Source organism: Anomalospiza imberbis, chromosome 10 (genome assembly GCF_031753505.1).
Source record: "Anomalospiza imberbis isolate Cuckoo-Finch-1a 21T00152 chromosome 10, ASM3175350v1, whole genome shotgun sequence".
Classification (NCBI taxonomy): domain Eukaryota; kingdom Metazoa; phylum Chordata; class Aves; order Passeriformes; family Viduidae; genus Anomalospiza; species Anomalospiza imberbis.
Genome location: NC_089690.1, coordinates 5326663 through 5347397, shown reverse-complemented (window position 1 = coordinate 5347397; position 20735 = coordinate 5326663). Strand labels below are relative to the sequence as shown.

Sequence of the window (20735 nt, the reverse complement as noted above, 5' to 3'; positions counted from 1 at the left end):
GAAATTGAATCTATCAGTGATGCATACATCCATTACTATATTAGGATTTTCAAAATATCCATAAAGATGCATAAAAATGATTATTCACTAAGAACTCCTGTTTATGTCTGGAAAAATAAAAGATATGTGGTTATGCTACACAGCTCATTTAGAGAGGGTTTTATCCCTACAGTAATTAAAGAAAACCAGTCATCTAATAATGGCAGATTTAAAAAATGAGCAAAATGCTTCACATCTTTTACAAGAACTATCTGCTTTCTAATACATCTTGGCATACTGCAGATATTCCAGGAGACTCAGAAATTAAACTCTTTGGGCAAAAAATTGTGAAGCGCGAAGCAAATGAAATCTGTACCTGCAACTCATCGGGTTGACTTTGATCGTGAGCAAAACAGGTACCAGCTGCCAAGTGAGTAAAGAAATTGCAAGGGGAAAAAAAATCATGCCATTCACCTTGGTTTTATATAAAAACATGTTTTTAAGTCTTCTCCAAAAAAAAAAAATTGCTCTCAGCTTTAGTTGACAACAAAAATCTCTCTGTGAGACATTTAATGTTGAAGCACACAATGTTCTAATAAAAAAAATAGCATTACACAGAATTAAAGTGGCACATTTAAATGTGCTAAATGTGCACATTACTATGCTAGGCTGACAACTCTGAAAGTTATTGTGAGATATTCATTGCTCACTAGAGGTGCTGCTACTATGGGTCTTTGAACATCTGTTCTTGGCCCTATACAATTTCATAGTACTTTTACCAGTAATTCAAGAAAATCATAAGGTCACATAGCCTAATATACTACATTTTGTAGAGCCATGAATACAAAAAACCTTCACACAGGGGAATCCTGATTGGAGTCTTCTGTGCTGGAAAGCTCTGAAAAGGCCATCAAAAGGGATAATCAATTCAACGTTTTCTGTGAGAGCTCACATAGATCCTGGTTGTATAAACAAACATCCAGAAGGCGTAGCTAAATGGTATTATGTTTGTATGAAATTTTAATGATCCTATTCTTCAAGCACCCTCCAGTTCTTGAATAGGTACTTTAAAAGAGTTTTTAAAATATATGGAGAGGGTGCAGAAAATGAACTATAAAATGGTTAGGTGCCTTCCCTGAATGAAGAATTTCTTTCTAGAAATTGCCAAACCATCTTTTCTGAAGAAAAAAATAATATTCTTAACTCTGAGACACTTCCAAAGAGCAAATATTTTGCCTTTGAAATACACCTCATTGCACCAGATGGTGTGCATACACATATTTTTAAATGTTCCTGTGGATGACTACTCCCCCATATTCCTTACAATAGCACCTTCATCACCGTTCAAATCATCCAGACACCCTCAAAGGCACACAATTGCAAACTGAGTCATGCAAGACTAGCAAAGTAGAGTAATCAGGAACAAAGAATGCCATTCAGCCACACAAAACTCTTGAGCCTGTTAACATCCTTCAGAGCAGTGCTACTATTTAGTACTTAGCACTTCTACCAAAATCTAGAAATCATACAAAAACCTAGAAGACCAAATATAGGGAGGTTTTAAAGTTGCACATATTTATCCAGCAGACTGGAAGGACTCCTTATAGTTTGTTAATGTTTTATGGACTTAATGCACCCAGTTCTTTAAGGAATAAAGCACAGGATCCTCACTCCTGTGCTCTGGGCCACTCACAGCTTACCTGTGACTCTGATATCTTCTGTAGATGGTGGTTCATTTGTCACCTGTGCAAGTGTAACATCCATGGCCTTCGTGCCTAGTTTACAACACAGAGTAGGAAAACAAGCCTTATGACCAGACTTTCAGCTGATCTCAAGAAGCTCAATTATTCTGCATGAAGCTCTATGTATTTCTCAGCAGAGAAACTTTGACCCATCTCCTTCACTCAGCAACTCTACAATGTTTAATGTTTTTCTTCTAATATGCCTCTGCATTTCCCCCTCAAGTTTCTACAAATGCAACGTTTTGCTGGTACAGTTTGTCCATCATGTCAACTCCCCCTTAATTTTTTTTTTCTTTCCCTCTTGTAAGCTTTGGTTTAAAAGCTACCTTAGAATGAACATGCCTTGCTGTAAATTAAACTTCAAAATTAAAACCCAGACAGCAGCTCCCACAGAGACCTCAAATACTGACCTAAACTAGAGTCAATACCATCTCCTTTCATAGCCAGCCAAATTGTCAGCACAAAGTAATCATTCAATTCCTTACAAAAGTGTTGTCACATCATACCTGACAAACTCGCCCTACAAAACCAGAAGAAATTTCCTCTGAGCCTGAAATGCCAGGCTGCCAGATTTCAGCAGTATTATTCAGGCCACATAGGAAATGGCCATCAAAGAAAGACATTCATTGCTTTCAATGCTGCTTACCGGTACTTTACTGTTTAAGCAGATTATTCATCTCACAGCATAATACCTCCAGCCTGCCTCAAATACAGATAAATGCATCAAATCCACATAGAGAACTGAGCACATAAGCTCGAGCACACACAACTCTATACACTTCTGCCATGTCCACTAAAAGTGGATCAAAAATGACAGTAAAGAAGAAAAGTCCAATAATTTCTGTTCCCTGAATATTCTATTGCACACAGTGGAGAAAAGATCATCTGGTACCTGGTAATAGCTTTTCAGATTCTCAGGGAGGCTTTCTACTGCATTGAGTGCTGTCATAAGGTTAATTTACTAAGGATCAACTGAAAAATAGGAATGATTAACAGAAATCTACCACAGTTAAGTTCTTACCCATCATGTTTGATTTACAGAAATACATTTCCACAAACCTGCATTGAATAATAAAGAAATATTACCAGGGAAAAAAAAATTCTTATATCGCTATGCATTTTTCTCTTCAGTAACTTCTTGAAGGCCCAGATAGAACTCTGCTTTCATCTTTTCTTGTCTAGTTTGTGCTGCAACAGTAATGCTGGTTCAAGACTAGAAAGGATTTTAATTTAACTAGCAAAGGATGTAGTAAAGCACCACATCACGGAATGCAGAACAAGCAAAAGAGCTTTGAAATTGTTATTCCTTTAAGGCAGCTGCTGAGTAATAATGCTGGTTAAATTATGCAAGGAACACTGCATTCTCCCACAGACACACATTTAATATCTCCTGAGGTTTAGTGTATTACATTGCCGAACAAAAAATGTGAAGATTCTCTTATAAGATTTCTTTGCAAAAATGCTCCTAGAGATAGCAACAGTTCCATAGAGAAGAATTTAGTAACAGACTTTTTTTTTCATATCTATAGCTAAGTATTAAAAGGGAAATTAAGTTCATAAAAGTTCTTTTAAAGAAAACCAGAAAATTACAGTGCCTTGGACTGTATATTCCTTTCAAAATCCCAACTCTCAGCCCCAAAAGGAGCAGTCCCTGTTTGTGTAGCACTTTCCAGCCGAGGTGCTGCATGTCTTCATTCTGCACTGATGCAATTTTTTGCTTTTTCATCCATGGCATTTCTGCCATGATGCGAAACAGTTTTGCTGAAGCCTTTCAAAGAGATGTTCAGGGTAAAAAACTCCCTCTCATCCAAATAGAAATGATGAGCTGCAATGGCAGCTTGAAGCAGAATTTCTATTTAGTTGTTTACTTTTCTCCAGTCATGGAATTTATTTTGCTTTGGTGTGCCTTCTTCAGTCTCCCCAATGTAAGCAGCACATCTTGATCTTAGCAAAAGAATATTCACTGAGCAGTGATGCAGACAGGAGTCTGAAGAAGAAAACTGCGTAAATCTGAACTGAGAGACTACAAAACTTCACTGTGAGTGCAGATAAGCACCTTCTCTCTGCATATGAAGCCTTAATCTCTTTGGAGGACCCTGCACAAGCCTAAGTGACTTTCAGAGTGATCCAAGTGACTTTCAGAGATACTTAGTTGAGGATATTTGTCTTTAAAAGAAGTATTTCTTAAACACTCTCCCTGTTCACAGAGACATATATTGTAAAGGACCACCCTGAAGGAAGGATATTCAAGTCTTGCTAAATTTAATAATAAGACAGAGAAGAGCCACAGGTCTTCTGATATGAACAGTAACACAGAACAGGAAAGCTCACAACAGCTTTTGGAGAAGAAAAGAACATGTAAGAAGAGAACATGCTAAATGTAAGTAAAGAGGAGAAAGGGAGAAAGGAGAAAGAAAATGAGGGTTTCCAGGGACCATGCTGGGGTGAATCACACTAGTAATTTATTTGAAAAGAAAGGGGGTGGTGGAGGGAACAGCAAAGGAAATCACAGCTCTGCAGAAGAAAATGGCAAACTTCCATTGAGTTTAACAGGCAAGCATTCAACCCAAGCAAGCTGAACAAACCCTTTAAACTGAATTTACATCCCTGTTGCAGCAGTTAGGGGAAAAAAAAGACCTTGTATAATTCTATTTTGCTCATTTTATATTGAACACTAACAGCACGATTCATGACAGAGATGAAAAGTCATTAATGAGAGCTAGAAATCTCCCACAACAGACCAGGACTCAGGTAAACATCATTAGCAGCAAATATTGAGGAAAAAGACAGAGTATAATGCTGGGAGTAGAGCAGGACTGATGAAACTGTGAAATGTTAGTTGGGTGCTATTGATGCAACCGAAGACACAGTACAAGTGGAAAAGATGGGCAGGGAGAGTGACTTTGTAAGAAAAAACAGATGCTAGCACAATATAAATGAGTATTCCTTGAAATCAATAGAAGTTTGAGTATCCTCTTAATCCACTACGAAGAGCAGCAAGACAAAACAATTTTTAAAAAAGCAAAATTAAAGAGCAAATCTGTTTTCATTTAAAATGCAACCAGAGAAGGTGAAGTTTGCATTTTCCAAGATTGAATATCTCAAGCCCAAGGAAGAACACAAAGCAAGCCAAGTGTCTCCAACTTGCATAACAATCTGAAATGTATCGACAGGTAATTGTCCCTTATTAAAGCCCAATCATTCATTACTAAATACTACAAATTAAATCACTGTGTATGCCAAGGTTGTCATTAACCTAAATAATGTCCATGCCATGTGCACATTAAAAAAAAGAGACAAGGGCAAAGGTTTAAGATGAGACTATTTTGATTGAACAGGATATTTTAAACTGAGAAATATGAAACAGTTGGAAAAATTTTAGCTCCTTACATGTAATGCAGTCTGTTCTTTTGCTTTCTTTCCAGTATCTCAAAACAAGAAAGGCATGCAGCTGATACAGGTAGAAAACATGTTGTTGTATTTAAAGGAAATTAAAACATTCACTCAATTTTAATTAGCCCAATTATTTCTGTAAAAAATCTGGCTCATCCAAGTGTGGATAAAGAAAATGGTTTTATATTAATGTAAATCTGCCATAAACAGTTCAAGTCTAAATTGCAGAATGTATTTGCATCTTTTTCAGGACTGCTGCAAAAAGAGAAGAAAAAGGGAATTATTGATGCATTCAAACAGTGTGCATCTTGCTTTGTAATGTAATCTGTTTTTCTTTTCCTTAACACCTACACAGCTTCTGTTGCTAGCTACTGCAGTTTAAAGAATAAATACAGACCCAGGGTAGCAACTTCCAAAGAAAAACTTGTGAGAAGCTGTTTGCAGATTTGCATTTTCGAATTTCAGAACACGAAAGTCAAGTTCAAGTCTTTGCTTCTTGAGACACTTAAACCAACTAAAAGCGTCTTTGTTGTTCTTGCTAGGGTTCGTATCTAAAAGTCCAGTGGAGTTACTGAATGTATTAAGGCAAATCCTTGCCCTGCAGAATTTCAGCAAGGCCTCAGGAGCAATTAAAACATGTGTAGAATATAAAATAATACTTTCTTCTGGAAATGAAAATTCCTGTTGCACTGTCTATATCCATGATGATCCTACAAATACAGAAACCAAGAAGAACCAGAGAGAATGGTGGCATGCAAGTTAAAGAGCTTTTATATTCCTGGGAATTGTCATAGGGGAAACTTGGGAAAAACTGAGTTTTTTCAACCCATTCTTGAGTTCACTCTTAAAACTGCACTTATTCAGAAGACACTTCTGAGATGAAAAGGGAGACCACAGTCAGCAACAAAATGGAGTCACATCTGAGATTTCATGTTCCAAATGGCAGCACACAGCTGAGCACGGGCAGGATGACCAACTCACTGCCTCAGCAGCAGCAGGAAATGTTAAACCGTACCTTGAATGCCATCGAACAGAACTGGCCTTGGGGGCACAGGTCAGGTAAGGGCTGGGCTGGAGGGGAAGGAGGACAAAATCTCACAGAAGGAAAGGAAGAGAAAGAAATGGCCAGGAGGTCAACTGCAGCTGAGTATTTGCTAAATGAAGAAGCAATGCTCTGCTATTCCAAGAGAATTAGAGGGCTGAGTTGCCCAAATTCAGCTCCTACAATTGTGGGCTCTCTTATAAATGTGATGCATTTCTACCAAGTAAATGGAGTGTAGTGAGTTCTTATGAACCTCCTCATTTAACTTTGCTTTGCAACAACTTTGAGCACTGTGCTTATGAATTAGGCACCACTCTTTCCCCAAGTGGGAAAAGTGATTTTTAAATGAAGTGACTTGCTAGAGGTGGCTGGCACAGACGAGTCACACACTGAGATAACAGCGCAGCCAGACAGGGAAGTGTGTGGGTCTGCTGGGACCAGGCTGCTGGGGATGAGTTTGTGCAGGAGCAGCGGCTGACGAGAACTGATCCCGAGGGGGACAGACACCATCCTGAGCAGTGAGACACCAGCCTGCAGTCATCCTTACCTATTTAAGGATGAAACTTAAAAACACTTCCAAGTGCTTCAGGATTCCTCCCTGGTGCTCTGTTTGGCAGAGTTTCTCAGTTTGCAGGAAGCAATAACCTGCTCAGGTGTGCTTTTGTCACCTCCCAAATGTTTAACAGCCCAGAGCATCTAAATCTTCACTGATGAGGCCACTCCAGAACACACATGTAAAGGGCACAGACTATCCCTCGTGGCTGGCAGGAGCACTCAGTACCTGGGCTGATCTTCAGATCTCACTACTGCATTTCCTATATATTCTTGAACCCCACTAGTTTACTCTTTTACATTTGCAACTCACATTATGACTTTTAACTTTGTACATTTGTTCTTTGCAACTGAGTATTCCTAATAATTACATATAAAATATCTATTTTTATAGTGCCTATATTACTGCAATATATACATCACTCTTTAAAAAAATAAAATATGAGGGGAGGAAGAAGTGTTGGGGGTTTTGTTTTTTTTTTAAAAACTTTTCAAACTTCACTTGCACAGGTAGAAAATTTCTGATTACCTCTGGAAAGAAAGAAAGAGGAAGTCTGCAATGAATTTAATTTCCTGCCTTCTGCTACTGTACTAGATGCTATTCCCTTAAAATTTCCTTGCATCATATTCTTTTAAACCTCCCTTGCATCTTGTAAATAATACAAGGCCAATAAAACTGCTTTAATGCAATATGTGTAGTTCTAAAATTATTCTTCTCATCAATTAAAAAAAAAAGTATCCTCATTGCAAGCTCCCTTCCAATTTTTCAGTAAATACTAGTTAAACTCATTTTTAGAGTGATGGTAGTGCTTTGACTGTAGTAGGTTTCTTTTTCTAAATTGGCTAGAAAGCAAGGATTCAAGTGTAACAGGGATGGGAAAATTCTGTGCAAACTCTAAAGCCTTGCTCTAGAAATACTTATGCAAGTGGTACTCAAGCAAAAAACAACCCCTTGAAGATAAATTTTTCTACTAATGTACTATTAGTAGTATGTACATTTGACTAAAGTCAAGTTTTAAAATGCACAGACAGTTAGAAGTTATGTTACTGGATTTGCTGGCAAAGCTGGGATTTTAAATTGTTCTGGTTCACTGCTTTTCTTTTCCTTTCTGGGGCTTCTCTACAGGTGAAAAGTGTGTTCAGAAAGAACACTTCTCCCAGATGGAATAGGATTGTATGCCCAAGAAAGCAAAAATGAATGAGCAACATATGTCATAATTAGTCCTAAAACTTATACAATACAAGTAGAGCTGCACAACAGGGAACGAGTCCTGTCTGAGGCAGCACACAGAGCTTAAAGTACACTCTTGTAGTTCAATACTTTTATCTCTTCCTCACTGTTTGATGCTTCTTGGCAACTCCACAGTTCAGTGCATTTCACACACTGCAGAACATGAGAATAGAGAAAAAAAGATACATCACAAAAGAAAAGTCAGATGGCAGCTGTGCCAACTTAGGGCAAGAAAAGAAAAAGATACAAAAATCTGAGGAAAATAAATTCATAGGTAAGAAAGGAACATGGAGAATAAGAGTAGAATATGAACCAAATGCCAAGACGCAATGGAAGGAATAAATTAATCTCTGTCAATGGGTGAAAGAAACGAAGAATTTGTGATGGCAGAGCAAGAGGTGGAAGATGACAATGCACAGCTGTAGAAATGAAGGAGCAGGTAGGAAGGGTTGGGAGAAACGAATGCAACACAAGAGGATTCCACTCCATTTCTCTTCTGGCAGTCCCTGGCAAGGCAAAGCAGAAGATGGAACAGACCATGTTTGTTCTCACACCAGCCAGGGCAGGAACTTCCCCAGCCCAGCTCTGCTTTCCTCAAGCAGACCATGGTGAGAGACAGGCAGCTTTCCTGGAACTGCAAAGCTCCAGGGAACCACAGCTGGGCTCCCACTGATGGAGAGCAACAACATTCCTAGGGGAAAACCAGTCACAGCAGAGATTTAACTGGTTGCTCCAACAAACTTGCCACTACTCATTTTTCTTAACTCGGTGTAAGTGTCCTACACCTCCTCTCTGACTGCCCAAGGGTGATTCTGGATCCCATACACCTCCTTCTCCTGGCCCAGAGATTATTTTGCCTCAATTGACCGCTTTCCCCAGCATTACAAGAGATAATCCTGCCTCTTAGAAAAGCTATATATTTCATTTGTGAGATTATTTATTTCTTATCAGTCCTATGTAGAGAATGCTTCTATCATCATCATCTTGTACAGAGATTAAAAAAATATCTTGTTGGCAGTTGATCTAGTGAAAAATTTGAAGAGCCACCTCAAAGTGGCAGGTTACTCTGAAGTTTGACCAGTGAACACAAAAAATACAGACCCAGCTGACTATTCCTGCAAGCTTGTGCCTCCATGAAACATATGAGGAAAAAGACACAATTCTTTTGAGAAGGAAGGCAGGGAAGCAAATATTGGGTACTATACTGTGTGCCTCAGTCCTGGAAAAGGCTTTCATTACATTTTTTGTACCAATGATATTTTTCATTCTTCTGTAAATCTTTTATAAGCCCATACAAGGATAAAACAAACACTTCAGAGGAGATTACATCAAGTTCAGCTAATGAAGAAAGGTACTTGGTAACGAAGAGTTACTCTGGCATCACAAAATGAAACTACATTGCCTAAATTTACTTCTGTCAGGGTAGGTTTTGTTTAATCTACACTCCACAATAAGGCACTGAATGGACGGGACTGAAAAGAGGTTAAAGTCATCTTCTCATCAGAAGTCATTTAATATAAAGTAAATTGTAATGGTAGCTGGAAGGAAAATCAGATACAAGAAATGAATTCAGGCTCTGCAATCGAAGCTGCAGTTCCATTGATTAACCTCTGCTAAAACAAACTGCTGGACTGTACTTTCTCACGTATTGCTTTCCCCATGTCTTGGTTGCTATGATATCCTTCTAAAGATACATGGCAATTGCTCATCTGAGAGTTCCAGACAGAAAAAGGACAAAAGCAAAAAATAAATCCTAATTAAAAATCTTGACTAACTAATATGGGCTAATAACAAAAATTAAATTATTCTCATGCCTGTAGTGAAAAGTTCTCACAAAACCTTTGACTTAAAATCCCTATTCTGCCCTACCAACATACCAAGGTATTTTTACTTGTAAACAAAGTCCTGGGAATACCTGAAATATGAAACCTTATAGAGCTGTTATTTCAGCAACACACCTCCAATAAAACACTCTTTTAAACTGAAGCCAGATAATGACTTTTGAGGCAACCTTAAGTAATTTAGAAAGTTTTCTACTTGTATGAGACATTTTCGACCAAATAATCCTGTGAAGAAAAAAAAATTGAATGTTTTGGAGACTTAATTCCAACTCTGATTACATAAATAACTAATTTCCTTTAAGCAGTATTTACTTCTATGGGTTTGAAGAAACTCCCACAATTTATAGTGAGTCATATTGCCACTGTCTTTTGTATAAAGGTACCAGGCTCTGCTCTTAAGACATAACAGCAGTTATGATTTTTAATAAATATATACAAAAAAATTGCTATGTTCAGACCTCTGAATACACCAAGGGAATTTTTACCCTATTACATCTAAAAAAAATTCAGGAGAAAATTCCTGAAATAAGCTCATTATTTAACACTATGAATTATTGAAAAATATTTCTCTTACATTTTAAAAATTAGCATTTAGCTGTTGCCTTTGAAAATTCACTAGATTGTTGTGTAACCAGCCCTTTTTTGATAGAGTTATGAACATAATTTTGGAAATTAAAACCCCTAAAAAGGAGATGCTGAGTCACAACACAGACGCCCCGAGGTTTTCAGTGAGCAGCTGCAGCATTTGGAGAAGAGCAATGCCTTCAGTACCCAAACCCACACAGTGTCAGCCATTTCTGGGCACCCTTTTTCTGTATTTTAACAAAAAAGTGCTTTCACTAACGCAGCTGAAAGTGACTGGTGTTTGTCCACACGCCATAGCAATGTGCTCACAAAAGCAAAACTGGAGCTTTTCAGCCATGAGTGCTGGACTTAAACACCTGCATTTCCATTTGGCCACTGAAAATACATAGATACATATATAGAGAGATATATAGATAGACATATATCCATATAGGCACGTGTGTTTGCACAGCACAGCATTGAAAGAAGGGAAAATGGCTCACTGTTCTCTTCCCCAGGATGTGATATTATTGTTTCTTTAACCCCCTCTAAGGATATAAGTGAAATGAAGGCTGCAAGGAAAGTTTCATTAGAACAGGTAATGTGGTTGTGAGAAAAGAAAAAAGAGACTTATACAGAAGCTTTCCTCAGTTTTGCTACGGGAGCAGCAGAACGGGGTTAAGACAAATTGTTCACATTCACCTAAGCTGTTTAAGGAATTCAGGAAAAGAGAGATGTTCAGTATTCACAGAAGGGACTAAAACAAGATGAGCAGGACAGCGGGACAGGGGAATAAGGTAGGGAATTGTTGCCTCTGGAATACAAGAAACTAATGGAAATCAAAATTATAATGTGCAATAAAACCTCTGTGGAGTCCCTGGGTTTAGTGTCCAACAGATGTGACTTATTCTCCTAACATAGCCTCTTGAAGGTATTTTGTAGATATTCCCTAAGGATTTGTAAGAGAGGTTGGAAATGGAGTTCTTGTCTTGGGGAAAATATGATTTTCATATTTTTTCACCAACTGTCTGTGTGAATTTTAGTGCTGGAGGATTCTGTTCACCCACACTTTCCCTGGGGACATTTGGTGCACGGGATGAAATATGTTGGAGTCTGAGACAGAGAGAGATGGAGACAGAATCCATGTGATAGTTGTGGGGTGAGAAATTATTTCTTACGGGAAATGCATTTGCAGATGCTCAACTGGTTGTTCCACATGGGCTGCCTTCCTCTGGTAGCTGCTGGTCGGCAAGTGTGCTCCTAATTATGAGTTTAGCAAGTCAAGGATGCTTTTGAAAGCTCTGAAGAGAAATTCTGGGGAAATATTATTCAATGAGTATTATGGCTTTGCACAGGCTGTTCTGGAATTCTCAGGTTTTTGTCTGGGAAGCTGATGACATGAATTTCCTCTAGGTAAATGTGGTGGTGTCCAGCAGGGAGGCTACACCTCACTGCACCCACCTCCTCAAAACAGCAATCACCCCCAAACCACAGCAGGAGGCTGAGCTTTTGGTTCATTGGCACATTGTCATTTTCTCCCCCCCCTGCTCCACAGTAATTTTTCCACAGGCAGCTTGAACTTTTTATCACACTTTTTGTTGTCCTAATCACCTTGTTTTAGTCTCTCCTGTAAATATTGACCATCTGTTTTTGTGAATTCCCTGAATGTGCCTGTCAATAACCTGTGGGACCCTTGAAAAGCTCAAATATATTAATCTATACAACAACTATGTACAACTATTTGAACTGCAACATTTTGATGTTCTCTGAGTCATAGGTTAATTCAGTACCCTTGACCACTGAAGATTCATGTGAAAATAATCCAAAATATCTCTGACTTCTGGATTCTCAGTGTGTTTGGACAGACTTTAACCACAGTAATAAGACTTTCCAAACCAAGATCTCAGTCCTGCTGCCATCCCTGCATCATATGGATGTGAATATTTCCTCAGCGGGATACTGCAAAAGACAGTACAGTGCACAAATCTGCTGGATGAGACCCTTTTAAAGACAACAGCAGTGGACCTGGGTGACTGTGAGAAAAAGGATGGAGACTGACAATAGCAGAAAATACTGTCCACCATCATCCCCCACTGATGGAGGAGCAAGAAAGACTGTATTGACTTCAGAGACCCACAAGAGATGATTCTCCACAAGAAAAACAGAGGAAAGTTTGAATGAGTACAATCAAGACTTGAACTACCACTGAAAACATAACTTCTTCCTTCAAAAAGGTGGCTTGGGAGTAGCAATGAGCAATGAAGAAGTAACTTTAATACACATTAACCACAACATTATTATTCTATCTATAAACCTTTTCTTAGAGTGACAATCAGGACACTCACACCAATTTATAGCACAGACATTTGAATTGCACTCTTCAACATGTAATGCCAGTGGAAATTTCACTAGTGATTTAATGGAGTTGGCATTTCACAAATAGGATATTGTTTTATTCTTCATTAGGAAAAAAAACTACTTTATTCAGTGTCACAGTGATGTGAGAAATTATATAAGAAGACAGTGACACTGAATAACACTGAAATGATATATATTGCTTCAGTTATATCTACACATTATAATGTGTTTTATAACAATTTGTTAGAGTAGCATCTGTTACGGATTTTCTAACACAGTTTGAATATGATTTTCAATGAGCTGAAGAACCAAGCTCCACCTTTTAATCATGGAATATATATCAATGAATAATTTATAAATGGTACCTTTATTCAAAGTGCTGCAAATTAGCTAAACAGTCACTGCACTCATAGCTGCATCAGTCACCTCTAAACTTTCAACCTTTATCAGGATTTCAAATGCAGAAGCAGAGAAATTGAATGAAAAGTAAATTTTTAGCATAACAGCTTCACACTGACTTTGATATTCTCCGGCATCACTGATAGTTTCCTCAGGAAAGGCAATTCTGAACCTTTTAATGTAAAAAATACATATATTCCTATTTCACACATCACAGCTTATAAAGACAATCATAACTGCATACTATAAATATGGTAAAATAAAAATAGGCATTGTGTACCACTACAAAAGAAGTAAAGCAAGGCTAACTAAATACTTCTGCTCCAAAAAAAGACTTTACCCTGTAGTTTAGTATTTCCACAGATTGTTTCTTCTACTGCAACACAGGTAGAAAGCTATATTTTTTTTTTCCTGGGCCATGTCCTTACTGAGATTTCTGACTGTGTAACAAACTGAGCAGTTACATGGTGCCGTTCTGTCCTCCAGTCCCACTCAACACAGCAAGATGTTGACTTCAAAACCAGTGTAGAAATATTTGTGCAAATAACAAATTCAGGAAACCTCTCTATCCTACTTTATTTCAATTAAAAGACAAATAATTGCAATCAGCCGCATTAATGTGAGATTAAAACTGCAACGGTAAATCATAGAGAGTCACATTTAATGGTGGCATAAACAGAAGTAAAAATTATCTGCATACATTTTTAATGTAAATTGGTGTTATTTGCATGCCCAGAAAGATGGAGGAATGGTAGCAAAAAAAAAAAAAAGAAAAGAAAAGGCTTGCCTTAAAGCTTCGTGTTGGTTTCCTTTCCCTTCTGCATCAAAGCCCTCTGGCCTCTCAGCATGGAAGCAGAGCTAACACTGACTTCCTGAGGTGCAAGATGCAGCTGTGATATTTAGCTAATTGAAAAACATGCTTGAAAGTGCATTAGTAAATTTTGAAAAGATTGGGCTATAACAAGGTGGTTTTCACACAATCCCTGAATTTAGCCCCCAAAATTTTCAGCTTTTTTTTTTTTTTATTGGTACCATCAGTTAGTCAACACTGCAAATTTAACATTTATTTTATCCTCCAATTTTCATAATCGGTTCATTTGGCTTAATGCAGAACTCCTCTTATTACAGAATATTCACCAAATACATGCAGCTCAATAACATTAATTTTGAAAGTGTATCTGTGGCAATTACTTCAGCTTCTTCAGCTCACATTAACCTACCGTGGAGGGGCTTGTTGTATATTTCTGCTCCTGTAAAATGTGCAAGGCTATAGATTTGTGTAGACAAGAAAACATAATGTATATGTATAATTCTGAGCAAGTGTTTGTGAATACATACACAAATAAAAATGCATGTCCTTATCCAAAATGGAAAGAAACATGCACATCACATAGATACAGTGAAAGACAGTGGTTAGGGTTGCATAAGGAGAATGCAGTCATGGAGTGTTTGTTCTCACAGTATGGAACACTTAGGGAAAAAAAAATAAGCAGAAAGCCAACAGAAAAGCACCCAAAGGAAAAACAAATTCTCAAGAACATGAAGACAAGCCAAAACAGAGGATGCATCTACTTCATCTTGTAATACAACTTCATTTTAAGAGAAAGATATAAATGAAAAGTCAGTGAACGTGCAGTTTGGTAATTGAAAATCTCTGTAATTACCCTAGTTACCAAGGGAATTTTCATCTATTTGTACTCAAAGACGTTGCTTTTTAAAACCAAGGCAAAATTATAAGAAACTATTAGGGAACACTCCAAGATAATATTTTTAAGTATGTAATAAGAGTAAGGAACATCTCTGATTTTATGTCCTATAACACCACCCAAACTGCTTCAATTAAATTTCCTGTAGTGCCTACAAACTCCAGAAGCAGTGCATTTTCAGGGAGACTTTAACTGCCTGTGTAGCATCCATGACGTACAACAATTTTAAGCAGCCATTGGGGTTTTTGTCTGGGAGGAAGAATGATGCCTTACAGGCATTTCTGGGCTCACCACTGCACCTTCCCACCGGTGGAGCACATTACTGTATTATGGGAGATATGAAAATTGTTGACTCAAAATCATTTTTCTAATGGCAGCTTTGTCACTTGGAATTTTAAAATAGTTCCTGTGATTTTCAACATAGACACACACACAGTGAGTGGAGCAAACCCTCTAAGAAACTAGTTTTAAAAAATCCTTTCCTCTTATTTATTTTTACTTTAAATAGCTTAAATTAACAGATGCTGGGACTTTAAGCATTTTCCCTTAGATCTTTAGTCATGCAACAGAAGCGAGCTAAATAAGTGAACTAGATTGAACCCCTACTAAACTAAAGTTAGTAACAGGCTGGAGGCTAAAATCATGTTCACTGTCCCTATCAGCGCACACTTGATGTATGGTGCTAAACTGATGGCATACAAAAACAAAACAAAGAAAATCTCATTTTCATTCTTAAAATCCATTTACCAAACAAACTAGGTATTTAGGTCCCATCAGTAAAATCCTCACAAGCAGCAGTAAGGCTGCACAGAGCTCACCCAGGAGAAGGTGGGAGATACCCTTAGGTAACGTGCAGAACTCCCAGTGCTGATGCAGGATGCATTGTGCAAATGATAGCACTGTGTTAAAGAAAAGCCTGATCCACACCACCAGAAAATAAAATAAGAAATCACCTTGATGGAAGGAATCTGCAAAGACATGAGCAGAAATAGAAAATTCAAGCTGACTTTTTAAAGCTTTTCTAATTTCTAAGAGGTCTAAACATGTTGCCAAGGGGTGAAACACTTGTTAAACTTCCAACTACTAACATCCCCAAGACTCTAATCCTTTGCTTCTTATCTTGTCCACTCCCCTCTCTGTCCTTTTATACTCCAATTTCTTAATCTCCTCATTGTAATTCCTCTATTTTTCTCCCTACCTTGTCCATTCAGCTCTACCATACAAAGTGCAACCACACAGAAAGCAGTGAGCCACTCCCTTTCAGCAATTTCATTCTTCTCAGCTTGTCTGTATTCCTTTGAACATCTTTGCTACCTTGAATTGCAGAAATAGGTAAAATTAGGGAAAAGTGGGAAAATAACAAAATAGAGAAACACAAACATTTTTTAATCATTAAAATATTTCAGCGACTATTTTCCCTGAGATCCAAGAGTGCCTCTGTGCAAATTCCTGTCCTGAAGGATTAAGACACTGTGATCCAGATGATGCTGAATGTGATGCTGAAAACAAAATGTGCAGAGTAAAACAGCATTCCTAGTTCTGACAGATGGCACATTTTTTCCTTTTGAGGATTATTTTTTCTAAAAATATGTGGGTTTAGGCTTCCGAAAATTAATAAACTAAAGAAGAAGATATTTTTAAAGTTATGTTCTTACGTAAAGAAATAAAAATAGAAAGCAATTAGCTTTTGTTTTTGTGATTGATATATTTTGTAGAGATACCCAGACCTCTCTTGGGCTGCCTGTTTGCTCTTAGCCAGTAAGGACAATGACATCCTGAAGCTACCATTTCTCATTCATTTCACTAAATGTCACTCCTAGGTAGATGGGAAATTAAGGGATTAACCAGGAAGGAGACTGAGCTGTCACTGGAAAATTAATATTTTCAAATTAACTTTAGACAAAGGATGCATAAGGTCTAAGTTATGTTGATGAAAACAAGCAGTTGCTCCATAATAAATATGTAAATCAAGCCACTGATCTATTAGTTATTATGACAGTCTGATGTCTCAGAAAAACTTGCTGTGATTCCAAGAAATGCTGAATACATATGGTAGCAGATCAAGATGGTAATGCATAACTGAGTATTTAGAATGCTTAAACCCCCCTTTTTATCAGGTAATTTCCAATATAAACAGCTTTTAAATGCAATAGCTTTATCTGTCACTGTTAATTAAACCTGTACTTTGTCAACATACAATAATCCATTTATCATAGTAAAGGCCACTACATTTCAAACCACTCACAAATTGCAAACCATAATTTCTAGGATTATTTTATTTCCAAGTGCAGGCAGCAAAGCCACCTTAAGATTCAACAATGGGAAGATAATTTTGGAGTGTAACCATAGCTCTATCTCACAGTCCATTTGCTTTAGTATTGGCAGCAGACAAGCTGTAATTTTTCATTTCCTAATTAGATTTAGCCATTAATTTAACTGTTCCATCATACTGGTGGGATAGAACAGCCCTATTTGTTTGGTCCTTTTCCTCATTATTTTTACTAAATACTATATGATAAATGCACTAAATAAGGGGAAAACTAGAAAGATCTGAATATACAGAAAGATCTGGGCACTTCCACACTGGTCACTGAACAATCTCAATTTTAAGCACCTGACTTCCCAACTGCAACTTGTGACATTTTAAGAGGTGTTTTGTGGCAGCACACGAAGGGGAATCGGGCACTCTGTGAGGGATTCACAGTACCTCTCACTCTCAAGCAGCTCAGGGGGGATGCTGAAGCAATGAGAGTGCCATAAATCCCAGCTCCCTGTGGGCTCAGGTGCCTCGCCCTGGGCTGCAGGAGTCAGACAGGATCTCAGAGTTCCAACAGGCTCCATGATTTAGGAAGCCAGCAGACAGGCTGAAACCCTGGCAGAACTTACTGCTCCACGCTGCCTTTGCTTCAGTGAGGCACTGCCTTTCACAGAGCAGAGCCCTCCTGTCAGTTTGGGTGAATGTTACAAGGCCAGTTTAATAAGAAGTCAAACAGATTACTTTAAATCACTTTTAATGCTGGTTCAGGCCAACCTGGCTGACTCTGGATTGACAAGGGAGTAAGGATCTCTGCTTTGGAAGCAGTAATCTCTCACAGAGAATAGGTAACAATGCAAAAAGGCAGCGTGGTGGTTACTTCATTTATTGCTAGAGCCAGTCCCAAAATAATCATCTGCTGCTTCATTTATGCACTGAAATCATTCCTTTCAACAAAGTGAGCGAGGGTCATTCCTATAAAAAAACCCAGCATAATGGAAGGAAGCAATATGAGTCACTTCTGTTTTATACACTATGGAGAAAAAGAGGAGAATCTTCCACAGTGCTCTCAGCACAAAAGGGTCCAAGCTCTCGTCTTCTCCCCATTTCTGCAATGCTGCAGCCACCTGCCCTCAGGCAGAGGCACTCTCTACTCTCCACAGCCCCGTGGAAAACCTCAGTAAGTGGAACCGAAGCAGGGCAGCACAATCTGCAGTCCAGGAGTGAGAACATCTATTTAGGACAAGCAGGAAGAGCGGGCTGGGGGCTGAGCCCTCTTCTGGCGACCGCGCATAATTTTTACACGGAGTGTTTTGCCCAAAGGCACTTTGAACTTGGATTAGTAACTGGGCCAAGATCTCTGCTGACCCAGGCTGCCTCGATGACTGAACGACAGACATACTGTGTCTGTTCAGCCCAAGGACCTGCAGGGGTTTGTAGCAGAATGACAGAGATGTAACTGGAGTGGACAATGCCCTCTGTGCTGCATACCTAGGGTGCTTTAATGAGAAATGAAAGGTATGGATTTGATCTCCTCGAGGCTACAAAGAGCCCAGAGTTTCAGTCTTGCAAGCCTGGATGAGTGCTCTATCTACTGAAATGCTTTATAAATTTCACAAGTCCCAATTCGGCCATTATACACTGTGCCGGCATCACATCAACCACGCTTTAGCTGAGGAGATGCAGACAAAACATCACTTTTCTTGAGGACCCCAAAGAGCCTTGGGTTTGAGATGGATCTGTGTCATGGAGCAAGCAGCACTTCAGGAGCACAGGGACTGCACTGCAAATATAGGTTAGAATCTGTTCGTGCTGGGCAAGGGATTTTGAAGTCCACTCATACGCACTCAGAGTCCTGCATTTCATACAGTCCGTACCCAATATTTCACAACAAACAGCTCTCATTGTGATGTTTTAATGTTCCCCATCTTCCCAGGGAAGTTGTAACTTAATGAAAGTATTTGTAAGTAGATGTCAGTGTCTGTTTACGCTACAGGCATTAAAATAGGGAAAACCTTCCCACAAGTCTAGTGACTGAAAAACCTCCTCTGGAGTTGCTTCTTGAATAACTCCCACAAGTGTTTGCAGTGTCCTTGCTTTAGGATGAAAATACATCTAAATTAAAATTTACCCGAGAACTGGTCAACAGACTTGGGATATGGTTAGACCAGTGTCAGGACATACTAATACAGGATGAATTAGTACAATTAAAAATTCTCAAACAATTTGCCTTGGTATAAGAAAGGAAAAACAAAATTTAGATATTTTCCTGGGGCTTTAGAACTCTTCTAGTCAGAGGGCATTGACAGTGGAGGATGCATACACTGAAAGTGGAGGATGCAGTGCCAATAAACAGTTTTGAAAATCTGTTAGGAATGTGTTTGGAAATGTGAAATGCAGACCTGGACAAAAGATATATAGTCTTTCACCCTGTAGACAGAGAAATGCATCTCATAGTGACTTCTCAGTCCAACTGCTATTTTTTCCTGCTGTGCATTTGGGACAAGAATCTCATTCTAAAAATCATTTTGAAATGTATTAGTCAACAAGAGACCTAGTACTTATGCCAAAAGAGCCAAGATCCCTCCTCTGGAGCTACAAGCAACAAATCTGTTAAATGTCCCTGACACACAGTCCCTTGGTTTCATATAAAACCTCAGCTTATATTAATTCTGGGACTTCCAGAAACTGAAAAACATGAGAGAGGTTTCTCCAGAGACTTCAAGGCACAGCAAATGACCCTTGCTACAGATAAGCAATTCTTTCTTCTACGTGAACAAGTACCAGAAGGCTAATTAATCCTTAAGCATAATCATAACTCACCCAACCAAAAAAAAACAAGGTCAAACAATGAGTTTGCAAATCACTGAGAATTGTATATTATTATCTAATAGGCTGTCATTGCCTTGAGGCTTTATATTTCTGATTGCATAGGCATAGGTGAGGTGTCCTACAAAATACTGCAGTGTGTGCCAACCAAAGGAGACATATTCTCAAATCTGCAAATTGCAAACCCAAATGATTTTCATTTGTTAATTATTGACATTCAGCCATTGAAATTTAGTGACGTTACATCTATTACTGGCACAGGAAATGGAAGAAAATATAAAGGAGGAAAAGGGAAAAATAATAATACTTTGTGATTTAAAATGAAATATCATCACCACCACCAACTGCTCTCTGAATCTGAATTGCTAAAACCATAAGATTATCAACAAGAGTTGATGCAGGTAGAACAATGAAAACTAATTATTTCTCACAAAGCAGGCTATTCCATTTCAAATAGAGGAAATCTAAGAGCAATAAAGCCCATGCCATTAACAATTTGTCTGCACACATGATTAGACTCACAGAGATAAAGAAGCCTCTGAATTTAATGATGAATCCCATATTTCTGGCTGGGCTCAATATTCTCTACTAATTATATTGAAAGACCTTGTGGTAGTTAAAGGTATTCAGATGACGAAATATGGCACCGTCTCCACAGATTTACTATTAACACTTGGCATTTATTATTGGGTGTTAAACTACACTGTGAATTAATATTGGCATTTAGGGTTATTTCTTTTGTTTAAATGTTGAAAAAGTAATTCTGGAGAGCTAGAGGACAGTGTCTTATGACTGTTTGCTATTTAGTAACCCCAAAATATGAGCTGCATACAGATGATGCCCCC

General features: G+C 38.2%; 1 protein-coding gene across 12 annotated transcripts in view; it reads right to left on the bottom strand.

Moving 5' to 3' along the window:
• The window catches only part of NLGN1 (neuroligin 1), a 484028-nt gene that overhangs the window by 238541 nt on the left and 224752 nt on the right, over positions 1 to 20735 (bottom strand). For 6 of the 12 annotated variants that reach the window (XM_068200312.1, XM_068200309.1, XM_068200310.1 and 3 more), the window contains one exon: positions 10675 to 10740. The exons of the other annotated variants lie outside the window; for them this stretch is intronic. In XM_068200312.1, the coding sequence (XP_068056413.1) occupies positions 10675 to 10740 (66 nt within the window). The remainder of the gene's footprint in view (positions 1 to 10674; positions 10741 to 20735) is intronic. 12 annotated transcript variants of the gene reach the window in all.